The 12,961-nt window shown below is 50.9% G+C and overlaps 1 protein-coding gene across 7 annotated transcripts in view; it reads right to left on the bottom strand.

Annotated features, from left to right (window-relative positions):
* Positions 1–12,961, bottom strand: part of TNK2 (tyrosine kinase non receptor 2) — a 134,941-nt gene that overhangs the window by 81,969 nt on the left and 40,011 nt on the right. Inside the window, exon 1 of one of the 7 annotated variants that reach the window (XM_084847748.1) lies at positions 6,622–6,819. The exons of 5 other annotated variants lie outside the window; for them this stretch is intronic. In XM_084847748.1, coding sequence (XP_084703874.1) covers positions 6,622–6,750 — 129 coding nt within the window. In that variant the 5' untranslated portion in view covers positions 6,751–6,819. Of the gene's footprint in view, positions 1–6,621; positions 7,044–12,961 lie in introns of those variants that run through there. One more of the 7 variants, XM_084847749.1, reaches the window with a different exon arrangement.

Raw genomic sequence — 12,961 nt, forward strand, 5'->3', positions numbered from 1 at the left:
CCTAGCCCCCTACAGCCAATGTGATTTGAGCTAGCAAAACCCTCTCCCCACCCAAGCAGCGAGGTGGCTGCAGCCGCTTTCTTCCCCAGCAGAGAGAGGCGCGCTTTTGTGAGCACAGGGGCACCCACTGATCGCCAGCACCCCCTGCGTGTGCTGGCAAAATACTCTTCTGACTCAGGAGGAAAGTGGCAGCAACCATCTCCTTGCCTGTGAAGGGAGAGAGGACACCCTGTGCTTCCACAGCACTTTGCACTATTCCTGTTTGGAAAGAAGCAGCAGGAGACACCTCCCTGCACCAAGGGGGAGAGAAGAGCAATACAACAGATTTCTCCTGATGTTCAGATTCCAGCTGAACATCAGGAGAAACTTCCTGACCAATTCCCTGGGGAGGTGGTGGGCTCTCCCACACTGGAGGCGTTCAAGATGAGGCTGGACAGCCACCTGTCAGGGATGCTCTGATCTCAATTCCTGCATTGAGCAGGGGGTTGGACTCGATGGTCTTGTAGGCTCCTTCCAACCCTACTATTCTATGATTCTATGAGCCTTTGCAAACGCCGGGGCGCTGGTCAATAGCCCACGCTTCCCACGCTGGCAAACTACTCTTCCCCACTGGAAGGGAAGCGGCAGCAAACCTGCACGCCAGGGGAGAGAAGAGCACACAGGGTATATGGCATGTGGAATGCAAAAGGAAGAAACACACACACAGACGGGGTAGGCAAAACCTATTTGGGGAGCACATTGGCACATAAACTTCAGTTCCTTCCTGCAGCTACTCCACAAGTTAAGTCAGTTTATTATTGACATTTTACTGACCACACACACACACACACAGAGCTGGTCGAGAAGCATGTCAAACACCCACACTGCCGAAAATTTCTCCGAAAATTCTCATTTCCCCCACAATTTTTGTATGTGATTTCTTTTGGACCCCCCCCCAATGGTTGGGGGGGGGGGAAAGATCAAAACTTTTGGCACAGCACTAGGTAAGCGCACCGGCTTAGGTAGGGCTAGGAAAGGATCCTGCCTGAAACCCTGGAAGAGCTGCTGCCAGTCAGTGTCCACAATACTGGGCCAGATGGACCACAGGTCTGACTCAGTGAGAAGGCAGCTTCTTCCTGTGTTTTCTTCTCCTGCTGCCCTACACAGCAGAACCCTCATATCACGGCCTTTTCTCCAGCCTACCTAACATAGGACTTGTGGCGTTCCCAGGTTGATTTTTGGGCAGGCGCTGCGGCAGCTGGCATCGTTGTGTCTGACTGCGTTCCCAGCCACTGCCTGACGGTGCTGTGGCCAGACAGCAGTGCTCTTCCTGTCCAGCCCACACGGTTCTTTTGGAACCAAGAGGTGCCTCCAGCACATTCAGAGAAAGTGCCATTCCTGAATGCAGGTTAGGCTCAGGGTCACAGCTACGAGTGTGCATAGCTTAGTCACCCTAAGCTACGCACACTTAGAGTGGAGACAATAATATGCTGAAGGAAGCTAGAAAGAGGGAACGCTGCTGCTCATGCTGTGGGCACTCAACCCACTTTCTCCTCTGGTAAACAGGTGTCACAGATTTTGGCATCACTGCAAAATCCTGCAAAACCTGTTTGACTAGAGAAAGGGGCATGTGCGAGGCAGAGACAGAAAGAAAGTGTGTGTACCATAGGAACCAATGCCTCAAACCACTTTATTTATTTATTTATTGCATTTATATCCCGCCTTTTTTCCTCTTGCAAGGAACCCAAGGCGGCTTACATTATCCTCCTCCTCTCCATTTTATCCTCACAACAACCCTGTGAGTTAGGTTGGGCTGAGAGTCTGTGACTGGCCCAAAGTCACCCAGTTAGCTTCCATGGCTGAATGGGGACTAGAACCCGGATCTCCCGGCTCCCTGTCCAACACTCTAGCCACTACACCACACTGGCTCTCTTGTTACTCTCTTGCTCTCTAGTTACACCACTTGTAACTAACTATTGTCTGTGTCCAGCCTTATTTACTTGGGAGTAAAACTCACTGAATTTAGTAGGGCTTGCTTCCAAGTAAACATGCACAGGACATGTTAAAATGATCCACTGGCACACAGAAAACTAACTCTTCAGGAAGAAGACTAGGTGAAACTCCCCCTTGCCATGTCAATTTCCATTGACAGAGATTCTACACAAATTCCTTTTGCATGCCTTATTGAGAAGAGGTCTATAATACACAAGGCTCACCCAAAAACAGGGTCAGCTTCTTTGGAATTGCCTGGGGTGAGGGGTAGCAAAGTGAGGTTGCCAGATCCTGGCTGCTGGAAGTGATAGGTAGCCCACACTTGGAGGTAAGGGTAGGGGAAAGCAGCAGTGCGCTCATAGGAAGTGAGCTCGGGAGAAGAGATGCGAGGGTGAGCTGGTTTTCCAAATGAAACTTCTGATGTGGAAGGGGCTGTAAAAGAGCTAATCGGTTTAGAAGACGGCCAGGATCCTATAAAATATGAGACATGCTAGGACACACCATTTGAAATAATGCTGAGTGACCCACTGCAGAAGCATGCCATAGATCTAAGACACAGAAATGCACTTTTGCTGTTGGATAATACCTTGTTTTTGTGGGAACCCTCCCCCCTTCATCTGGTCTTGATCTGCAAGATGAGCAGTGAAGAACCTCCCTCCATTCTTGGCTCACTGTTCCATCACTTGTTGACTGCCCTCCCGCCCTGTGATTTTGAAACGGCATCTGTTTGGCTTTAAATCCCAGCTGTTCTTTCTTGGCCTGCGGGAGCAAAGAGCCCTTCCTACCGACACTTGCTCCCCAAGATCAAGGGCTCACTGACACAATGAGGATCCAGACCTTTTTCTCTCAAGTGATGCTACATTCACATAAATGCCAGAGGCCAACAGCACAATCCTTACACAGAAGTAATTGTGTTCCATGGGGACTCCCTGCTAAGCATGCACACTATTGCAGCCTGCATCTGTTACAGCACCAAATAGTGTCAGGGCCCCTAAGAGACTAACCAGTTATTTTGGCATCAGTTTATGTGGCTTACAAAAGCTTACGCCACAATAAACCTGCTTGCTAGTCTTAAAAATGCTACAAGACTCTTAATTTGGGGGTGCCTGGTGTTTCAAGGTTGCTCTTCAGCCCTTCACAGCTGTCTGCATTTTTTTCTAGGAGGCCAGAAACAACCCCCCCCCCCACCTCCAGATATCAACTCCTGCTTGTTGCTTGGATCAGTGGCTCCCAAACTTCAGAAATTGCAGGGAAGCAGATTTCTCCTCAACATTAGGAGAAACGTCTTAAGGGTGAGAGCTGCCTGGCAGGGGAGCAGACTGCCTCAGGAGGCTGCTGAGTCCACTGGACAGAGCAAGTTGCAACTCATAAGTAAACGTGGTTACCTTTTTGAGCATTGGGGCTAGCTCATATAAAACGACGGACGTTTCTGCCCATAGGTTTCAGGTCTGGAAGGGAAACAGGTTTTGTGGGATTCCCATTTCTGAGATTAAGGGCAATTCACGCATGCATCTTGAGCATGGAGAAGTTCAGCATCAAGTTCAGCCAGTGTGTGTGTAGTGTGCAGTGGCTAGAGTGTTAGGCTGGGAGCCGGGCGATCCGGGTTCTAGTCCCCACTCGGCCATGGAAGCTCACTGGGTGACTCTGGGCCAGTCACAGACTCTCAGCCCAACACACCTCACAGGGTCGTTGTTGTGAGGATAAAATGGAGAGGAGGAGGATAATGTAAGCCGTCTTGGGTTCCTTAAGGAGGAAAATGTAATTTTTTTTTAAAAGGGAGGACTTGCATGTGCAAACGGAGCTTGCAAAGTGCTTTGCATCACGGCAAGCCCAATTTGTTTCGGGAGAGTCCATTCCGGCAAGGTACTTTGCTTGCACCATATCCATGGTTGTTTTTTCTCTCTGTGCTACACAACCTCAACCTTCAGGAAGGGCTGAGCTCAAAATCTAATCTAAAGGACACTACCCTCTCTTACTTAATGGTATGAAGTACTCCTAAACATGAAAAGCGGCTTCTCTGTCCACCCCACTGGAACAAGGTCAGCCCCACCCCGCCAAATTCAGAGCTCAGACCACTCAGACCACAATTCCCTCCATCTCTGACTTCGGCCAGATAGTGAGCAGAGGCAGAATTCCAGCCAGAGAGACAAAAATATTCCTCTTTGGACCCTTAACTAGTCTAGGAAGTTGGAGTCAAGTCCCAGCTCTTGCTGCAGTACCTTGGGAGAGGCACCCACCAATTTTACCTCTGCCACAGACCTTGTGTGGTGGCCTTGGCCAAGTCAGTTAGGCTGCAGTCTCATGCACACCTAACTTGGGAGTTATAAGTTCTACTGTCCTCACAACTGGGCTGCACATTTTACAAGCAGCATAGGCCTTGACGGGGCTCTGAACACAGCAAGTTCATGGAATATAGGACAGAACAGGGGAAGGCACACTTCAAAAGAAATGCCTCATGTGTTTGCAATATCCGTGCCTTCCTACAGCCACACTAATGAGGCCTCCAGCCGCGCCCCCAAACCAACCCACTTTCTTTCGCTCTCCTGCCTCCACAGGCGGAGAGAGTCCAGGAACACTGTGTGGGGTGGGGGAGTCTGTCTTGGGATTCTTGGGTTAGAGCCACCTTAAGCTGCAACGCGACAATAGAGATTCTTTGCGATGCAGCTTGGGCTAAAAATATAAGAGGGCTGCACGAGTGAGCGAGGGCAGGGGGGACGACATGACAGAAAGAGGTCCCACTTCTGTCAAGCAATGTTCAAGTGGGGATGCTATTTGGCTATCTTAAAAGTGAACAAATGTTCCTTGGATTCTTTATTTCTGGGTAATTATTCCCACACAAGATAGCACTGTTCACATGAAGCATAGTTATTGCTTTGGGATGAAATCCTCCTCTCTCTCTCTCTCTCTCTCTCTCTGACAGGCTGTTTTCATAAGAAGATCCATGCTGGATCAGACCAAGGGTCTATCTAGTCCAGCATTCTGTTCACACAGTGGCCAACCAGCTTCCAAGCAGGACATGAGTGCAAGAGCACCCTCCGCCCATGTTCCCCAGCAAGTGGAGTACATAGGCCTACTGCCTCCAATGCTGAAGGTAATCTATAGCCATGAGGACTAGTAACCATTGATAACCTAATGCTCCATGAGAGGACGCCATGCCAGATGAGGCAGCAGTGCTTAAGAGACAGTGCAATCCTACACGTGACTATTTAAAACAGGGGTGGATAACACACAGGCTCCCGTGGCTGTTTTTACACCCCTTGCGCCGCTCCTGCTTCCTGGGAGCATGACTGTGCTTGTGGACAAGCCACCCTGTGCACCTTGGGTCCTTGCAGAATCGGTGCCCTTTTTGCCACCACAACCACTCTGGCAGCAGATTCAGCAGGAATTTCAGTGGCGGAGGCCATTCAGGCAGGGTGGGGTATGGCCCACAGACCACCAGACATTGTCTACCCTTGCCTCAGAAATAGACTTACTCCCACTTAAGCGTGTATAGGATTACAGCCTGAGGCTCATGCTGGCTGGGAATAATGGGATTTGTAGTCCAACACATATGGAAGGCATCAAGTTGGAGAAAACTGCACTAGATAGATGTTAAGCTTTATTAAGAAGCATCTTCCTTTAGCTTGTGTTCATATGGGCCATCTGTACAGTGGCTTCTTTCTTTCCATTTTAACATCCTATTTCTTCAGGGGCTGCAGTTTTGATATTTACAGCGCAAACAACCCTGTGTGTAGCAAAATGCCACATTTTGCAAATAATATTCAGGAGAGTGGAAGGCCGGGGCTTGAAAAGGACGTATACAACGAGCAACCGTTTCAGTGTTGTTTCTGCATGAAGTAGGCTGGGTCAGGTCACAGTTATTCCCATGGCATAGATGGAAACCTGAGGGTGACAGTCAGCAACGTGCAAGAAGCTATCTAGCGCGTTTACAGCTGACCAAAGATTTGGACCCAGGCTTTTAAATGCAATTTCTAACTCCCTATCTACTGAACCATACTGCTGCAGTGTGCATGTAAGTGTGTCAAGGCACATGGTTGTGCCAGTTGCATGTGGGGATACACAGGATTCAGGCTGCTTCTGCCCCCACCTTGCCTGCATCTCAGGTAGCCCCACCAGCCTCATACAAGAGTCTCTGCCAATGACCCTATCTAGGCGATGTTTTCCCATGACCCCCTCTCTAGACCAGAGGTAGGCAACCTGGTGCCTTCCAGATGTTTGGGACTACAAATCCCATATGCCCCAGTGGCCAAGGGCAATGGTCAGAGATTATGGCAGTATCTGGAGGGCACCAGGTCACCTGCCCCGGTCTAGACCAGCCTGCTTCAATCCAGTGGCCTCCAGATATGTTGGACTACAATTCCCAGCTCCCCAGCCAGCATGGCAGTTGTAGTCCAGCACACCTGGAAGGCCCCAGACTGAAGAAGGCTGATCTGGACTTACTAGAGATGAAATCTCACAGTCCAGACCACAGTAGCACAGCACAGGCAGAGCACATGATGCTCACAGAGCAAACGGCTGGAGGTGACTCTAGGAAGCTGGCCAAACAGCACGCTCAAGAGAAGCAGCCTGGAGAGAACCACACGGAAAGGACAGGGGAGAAGCAGGGCAGTTCCTTGATGCAAATGGGCATGTGAAGTGCTGCTCCCTTACCGTGTAAACGCGGAAACGGGCCAGAAACGGGAAAGAGCGGCGCAAAGCCTCGAAACGCCGCATCTCTGCTACCCAGGGAAGAAGTCGTCTGCCTGTCTTGATCCTTTCAGGAAAGGGACCCGACAACATGGAAGAGAGGCTTCATGGAAACTGTAGCAGGATCTTTGGGTGATCAACGGCTACCAAAAGTCCCATAAACCACCGGAGTTCCAGGGATGGAGAATTTGACCACAGCCGATTCCCATGGAAACAATCCCTCCAGAAATCCAGGCTCCAAAACCCCTTCAGGAAACATCATGTACAGCCAGAGATGTGGGTCCCGGAGGGATCTGCGTGAACGCCATCCTAGTCAATGGGTCTTGCGTAACCCCAGGCAGCCGACCGCCGACCCATCCAACCGCTTGACAGTTGCTGTGTGCTGTGCTGTGCTGCCCGGCCCCCACCCTCACCAGAACTAGATCCAGCCCCCACCAAGAGGTACTGACGGCAAACTTGTAGCAGCCAGTCTGAAATCTCAATTTGCTACTCTGAAGGCAAGCAAAAGAAAGCACGCTGGTCTGAGCCCAAGACTCTCCGACCTTCTGGTGTCCAAAAAAGTAGGATCATCTTGCCAGGACTGAGGGTTCTCGCTGCAGACAGGACCAAGAGAGGAGCTGCTGTGCTTCCTCCTGCAACAGGACACTGGCCAGACTGATGCAGGAGCGTGCCTGGGTGTTTTCTTTATCCTCTCCTCCCCTTTCCCCTCCTCCGGTCGGTCCCCAGGGAATCTCTCCCTCGCCTGCCCGCTAGCCTGGAACAGAGACTCGATGGTATTTCGCCGGGAACACTGTTTTGACCAGCTGCCAAGAGGTCAGATTTAACTGCGGGCTGGAGAGGCAATTTCCTGTGGGCCTCTGACTGGGATTTCAAATAACTTCTCAGGCTCCTCCGCCCCCTGCGCTCAGGCCCTGGTGGCCAGAGAGCTGCCTCGGGGACCCAGGCTTGCTTCACCTCGGCCACTTGCACGTCATGTGTGCCAGAAGGGACACGCCGGTTGCTATCCGCGCACCGAAGCATCAGCAGAACACCCAGTGGGTTTCATTTTAGTGCATGTTCTTCCCCAGGCAGTCAACACAATGCAAGCAGAACAAACTCCATGGCTCCTCCTTGCGCAGTGGAGGGGTGGCAGAAGCCGGAGTCGGTGCCCCTGGATTCTGTGCCTAGGCTGCTGCTGACGGAGCCTCCATTGCCAATGTTCCAAGGGGCAAACAGTTTAGGTGGGTCAGCAGGAAGGATGCCGAATCCACCTTCAGAAGCTGCAGAGCAAGATGGGCATGTAAGGAGAACAGGCAGAGGAACAGGAAGGCTTTCACTGCAGGCAGAACAAGTGTAAAATGGTCCAGCCCAGAGCAGTCTCCGGGACCATTTCATAGTCCAGAACTCTTCCGTTCCAGGCTATCTGCCAGCCAATGCACACGCACCTTCCACCTTCTCAGGACACACCTTGCATCGCATGTGTCAGAGGAGGCTATGCCCAGATAAGCTCACATCCTTTGTGGGAGGGAGGGATTCATGGCTCGGTGGTGGAACACACGCTTTGGATGCAGAAGGCCCCAGATTCCATCTCTGACGTTGCCCGTTCAAAAAAGGACCAGGGAGCAGATCACGTGACAGTTCTCTGCCCCAAATCCTGGAGCGTTACTGCCAGTCGGAACAGATAAAAGTGGGCTAGATGCACCTATAGGGTTCATAGAATCATAGAACAGTAGGGCTGGAAGGGGCCTACAAGGCCATCGAGTCCAACCCCCTGCTCAGTGCAGGAATCCAAGTCAGAGCATCCCTGACCGGTGGCTGCCCAGCCTCGTCTTGAACGCCTCCAGTGTGGGAGAGCCCAGGGTTGTATCCAATGGTAGTCCTACTTGAAGAAGACCCATCAAAATGGTAGCACCTTGGAGAGCTCCTTTAGAGTTCTGACTGAAACCTGGGACACATTCACCGCCCCACTGACATCAGAGCCACCAGCCTCCACTAGGTTCAACACCCCTGACCTATCCAATAAACCACTTTGGGCACCCCACTTGGGCCTTCACCATTAAACACTCGACTACTGGATTCTGCTTGAGTACCAGATGCTGCACAGAATTTGCAAAGGAGTTCCATTTTTATTTGTGTTTCTTTTTTTTAAGAAAAGAAAGGGTTCAAAGGGTGAGGACACATAGCCTGATGAAACCTGGACAGCTCAAGGAAAGTGGAGGAAGATTTCCGGGAATCAAGGCTTCTGTCCCCTGTATAACTTTGCACCTCTGCTCTCATTAGCAACAGCAGAATGAAGTGCGGAAAGCAAGCAAATATGCAGAAGCACAGGTAATTTGCATGGTTTATACCCTTAATGGTATTCAGCTTTTCTTGGTGTAGAAGTTCATTTACGTTAGTGGAAAATTTCAATGCTGTTTTTCTTCTAGGAAAGCATGCTCACTACCCTAAGTTTCACTTGGGGGATAAGGTTATGTCAAATTCTATATATGTGGCATGTTGTGTGGCAATCCCACCACCTAATTTAAACTGCTGATTTACTTTTATTTATTTGACACATTTCTAATTGCGCCTTTGTCCAAAAAGGAGCTGAGGGCAGCATACATAAAATTCAAAACTCAAATACAACAAGAATACAAATTAAAAACATTGATGCAATAAGACCAAGAGATGTACAAGTGTTCAGTTTAAGGGCTTGAAAGGTCAGCATCAGCACCTTGCCTTGGGCTCAGAAGCAACCCGCAGCCAATGTAATGCCTCCCGAACTGGCGTAACATGGCTCCATCTGGATCAGGAGTGCACAACCCGTGGGCCTTCGTCCGCTCCCTGTCTGGCCCACCAACCAGCAGTGCCCCACCCACTTTCTCCCACAGCCCGGCTAATCAGCGCATGCACACACATGCTCATCCCCTGGCCTCCCTAGCCAACACTAGAGGTGGCCTTCGGGGCTGAAAAGGTTGTGCACTTTGCCCTGATCTAGATAAACCAGCCAAAGTTCTAGCGGCCAGATGCTGTACTAGTTGAAGCTTCCGGACTGTTTTCAAGGGCAGCCCCCTGCGTAATGTGTTATAGCAATCCAGCCTGGAGCTTCCCAGAGCATGGATCACCATAGCCAGAGCTGGCAAACATGAACAACCACAAAAGGGATCAAAAACAGCTGTAAAAGCCTAAACAAAGATTAAAAAGACAGCTGCGCCCATGGCACTTGACATGTTTCGAGAGTGTGGCTTTATCAAGGGCAACTGGGAAACATATCATACAAATAATAGTTAAAAACTAATTTACAAGACTTAAAAATCAACAGCTTAAATACATATTAAATTAAAAACATACCAACAATTAGAAAGTATTACTCTCACGGACCGTTATGCGAGACCACCAATGTTTCACATGCCATAAAACTGAAAACTCAAAAATGTATTTTTTATTAACTTCCAAACAATGGTAAAAATTCCTGGCTTCGAACTCGCACATTGAAGACTTAGCAGCGCAATCCTACTCAGGAGTAAGTCAACCAAGTTCAATTACACTTACCCCTGGAAAAGTGTGTACAGGACTGTAAACTAAAGCCTGGCTGGCTGGGAAGTGCTGGGAGCTGTAGGACTTTTTTAGGTCTAAAGATGCATAAGATTGCGCCTTAAATGCATTTAAACTGTTCAGGCGCTATGCATCATAAAATCTGCCACAGCGGCATTTTTGTCTTTGCCACAGCTGGCAAACCAAAGGAGGCCGATAAAAGGTGCTCCAAGCCACCAGGGCCACTTGGGCCTGGAGCGACAATGTTGGATCAAGGAGCATCCCCACTCTGTGCCCCTGCTCCTTCAGCGGGAGTGCAGCCCTAACGGGTTGCACACCATCTTCCTGGACCCAGGAACCACCAACCCACCAGTGCCTCTGTCTTGTCAGGATTCAGCTTCAGTTTATTGGCTCTCATCCATCCCATTACCAAGTCCAGACAGCAGGTTAGCATCTCTACAGCCTCACCCAATTCAGAGGCCACAGAGAAATAGAGCTGGGTGTCATCAGCATCTTGGTGACACCATGCTCCAAATCCTCAGAAGATCTCACCAAGCGGCTTTGCAGAGACAGGGACGGGGTCATGGGCAGGCCTGGTGGCCGACACCCCAGCAGGGCTCACTGACCACAGCCCCCTGGACTTGCTCCTCGTCTTCACTGTGGCAACCTGATGGTTCACCTGCCTCTTGCTCTGGCCCAGAGAACCATGGCGGGGAGGAGGAGGAGGAGCAGGAGACGCCCCAGCCTGCCTGCTCCCTGGCTCTGTCTATCAAGCAGGCGGGTGGTAGCAAGGATGAAAAAGAGGAAGAGAAGCAAGAGCAACTGGTTGCAATGGTGGTGAGAAGACAGACTCCCTGAGGGAGGGGGTCCACTGGGGGTCCCTTGCCCAAGGGCCTGCAAAGCCCTGCAGCTGGCACTGCATATAGATGTCAAAAAGTAGGGGGGTACTGGGGACACTTGCAGGACCCTGCAGCTCAAATGCCATGGAGTTGCGAGGAAATTCCCCAAGACTACTTTCTGAATGCGGCCCTGTGGGCAAGCATGGAACCACCATATCAACTCCAGCCCACAACTGGTCCAGCCCTGATGGCAGATCTAGAAAAAATATTGACCTAATTTTCATGGGGCAGTACTGCTGCGGTCGGCCCAAATCTTTCTCTTGGCCATGTGGAAGCCTCGGACTGAGACGCAAACAAGCCAGCAGAAAAGAAGCGCGGCCAGCAACAGTCCTTCGCTCGCAGGGACCAAACCAAGCTGCTCTCCTCTGCTTTTAACTAAGCACAGGAACATCTTTCGAGCCTGGCTGCTGGGAACTGTGTGGGAAGGGTCTCATCTTGCTCCGTAGGCCACTCAGGCCTGCTGGGAATGGGGCAGAGCACTTCCCAGATCGCTCTCCGGTCTGTGCACCTGACAGATGGCTGGTGGGGGGAGGGTGGGAGGGAGGAGGCAGCTTCCGTCCGTGCGACGGGCTCGGGGAAAACAGTACGACCTTAGTGATGCCCTGGCTCCTTCACACTGCTTTCTTGTCTTCCAGCGCGTCCCCAGGGATAACAGCTGGCTGGATCTGGAGCTAAACGCTTCTGTAGAGGGATGCTGAAGGCGGAGGGAGGGAGCAAAGCGCCCATCTGGGAGTAGCCAGATCTAGGGGCCTGACCTGCCTTTCCTGTTTACCAAGCCACCTGGCAGAGTTCCGACCACTTTCAAGGCTGCACTCGTGTGCAGAAAGAGGCAGGCGACCTGTTCAAATCATCCCCAAAGCGTGGATTTTGCTGCGTGCGTGCCCAGCCATGCCTTTTCGGCAAAATGCATGCCTGTTGCCCATTCCTACGACAAGCCCAAATGGGGATTTCCCCGTTGCCTTTGAGAAGGTGCAACACAAGCCATGGCGTGGCCCACGCAGACAGCAGGTGCAAGCAGATGCCTGCAAAGCAAACCGTTCCAGATGACTCAAGACAGTGAGCCAAGCCACAAGCAGCTGCGGGTGGCAATCCCCTGACCCTCCCGTGTTTCCTAGCCAATGTGAGGAGCAAGGGATTCCTGATTAACCCAAAATGCGTAAGAAAAGCGCAAAAGGAACACCCTTCTGGATCAGACCAAGAAGGTCCATCTAGCCTCGCAACCTGTTTCCAACAGTGATCAGCCAGATGCTTCTGGGAGGACAAGGAGAATAAAAACTGCCAGAAACTTCCCCTGCACTTGTCTGTAGCTCGCTGGAAAAGCACAGGCTTTGCATGCAGGGGGTCTCCGGTTCAATTCCCAGCATCCGGCACCAAAAAAAGGGAACTTAGGGTAGCAGAGCTAGGAAAGCCATCTGTCTGCATTCTTGGAATGGAGACTGGCTGTCAGCCAGAACATACAATAGCAGGCTACACAGATCAGTGGCTTAACTCAGTATGCAGACTGAATCTTGACTTATTTATTAAATGCAGAAGTTGCACCCTCCGCCTACATGAGGGCTCAGTACAGTTAATAGCTCTTGACAGACCCATCTCCCACCACAACTTGGTCTCATTAGTGGTGCAGTGTTAAACTGGAAAGTGCAAGTGCTCATCATGGCAGCCCCCATAGCCACACCCCCAAGGAGAGTCCAAAAATGCAGGCAGCTGGGTTGATCTATATCCGTAGAAATGTGAGTGTCACACAGACACACACCAAAGAGCAGCCATATATAGTGTAACACCCAATTCTCAAGGATGAGTTGACAGTCATAGAAGAGTGAGCTGGCACAGGGCAGCATGACGTGAGCATGTTGGACTTTGGCTGGAGAGACCCGAGACTGCAAGAGAATTGGGAAGAGAGGGATGCTGCAGCA

The sequence above is a fragment of the Heloderma suspectum genome, chromosome 3 (genome assembly GCF_057233095.1).
Source record: "Heloderma suspectum isolate Gila_16-S chromosome 3, 16-S_ref, whole genome shotgun sequence".
In the NCBI taxonomy this organism is placed as follows: domain Eukaryota; kingdom Metazoa; phylum Chordata; class Lepidosauria; order Squamata; family Helodermatidae; genus Heloderma; species Heloderma suspectum.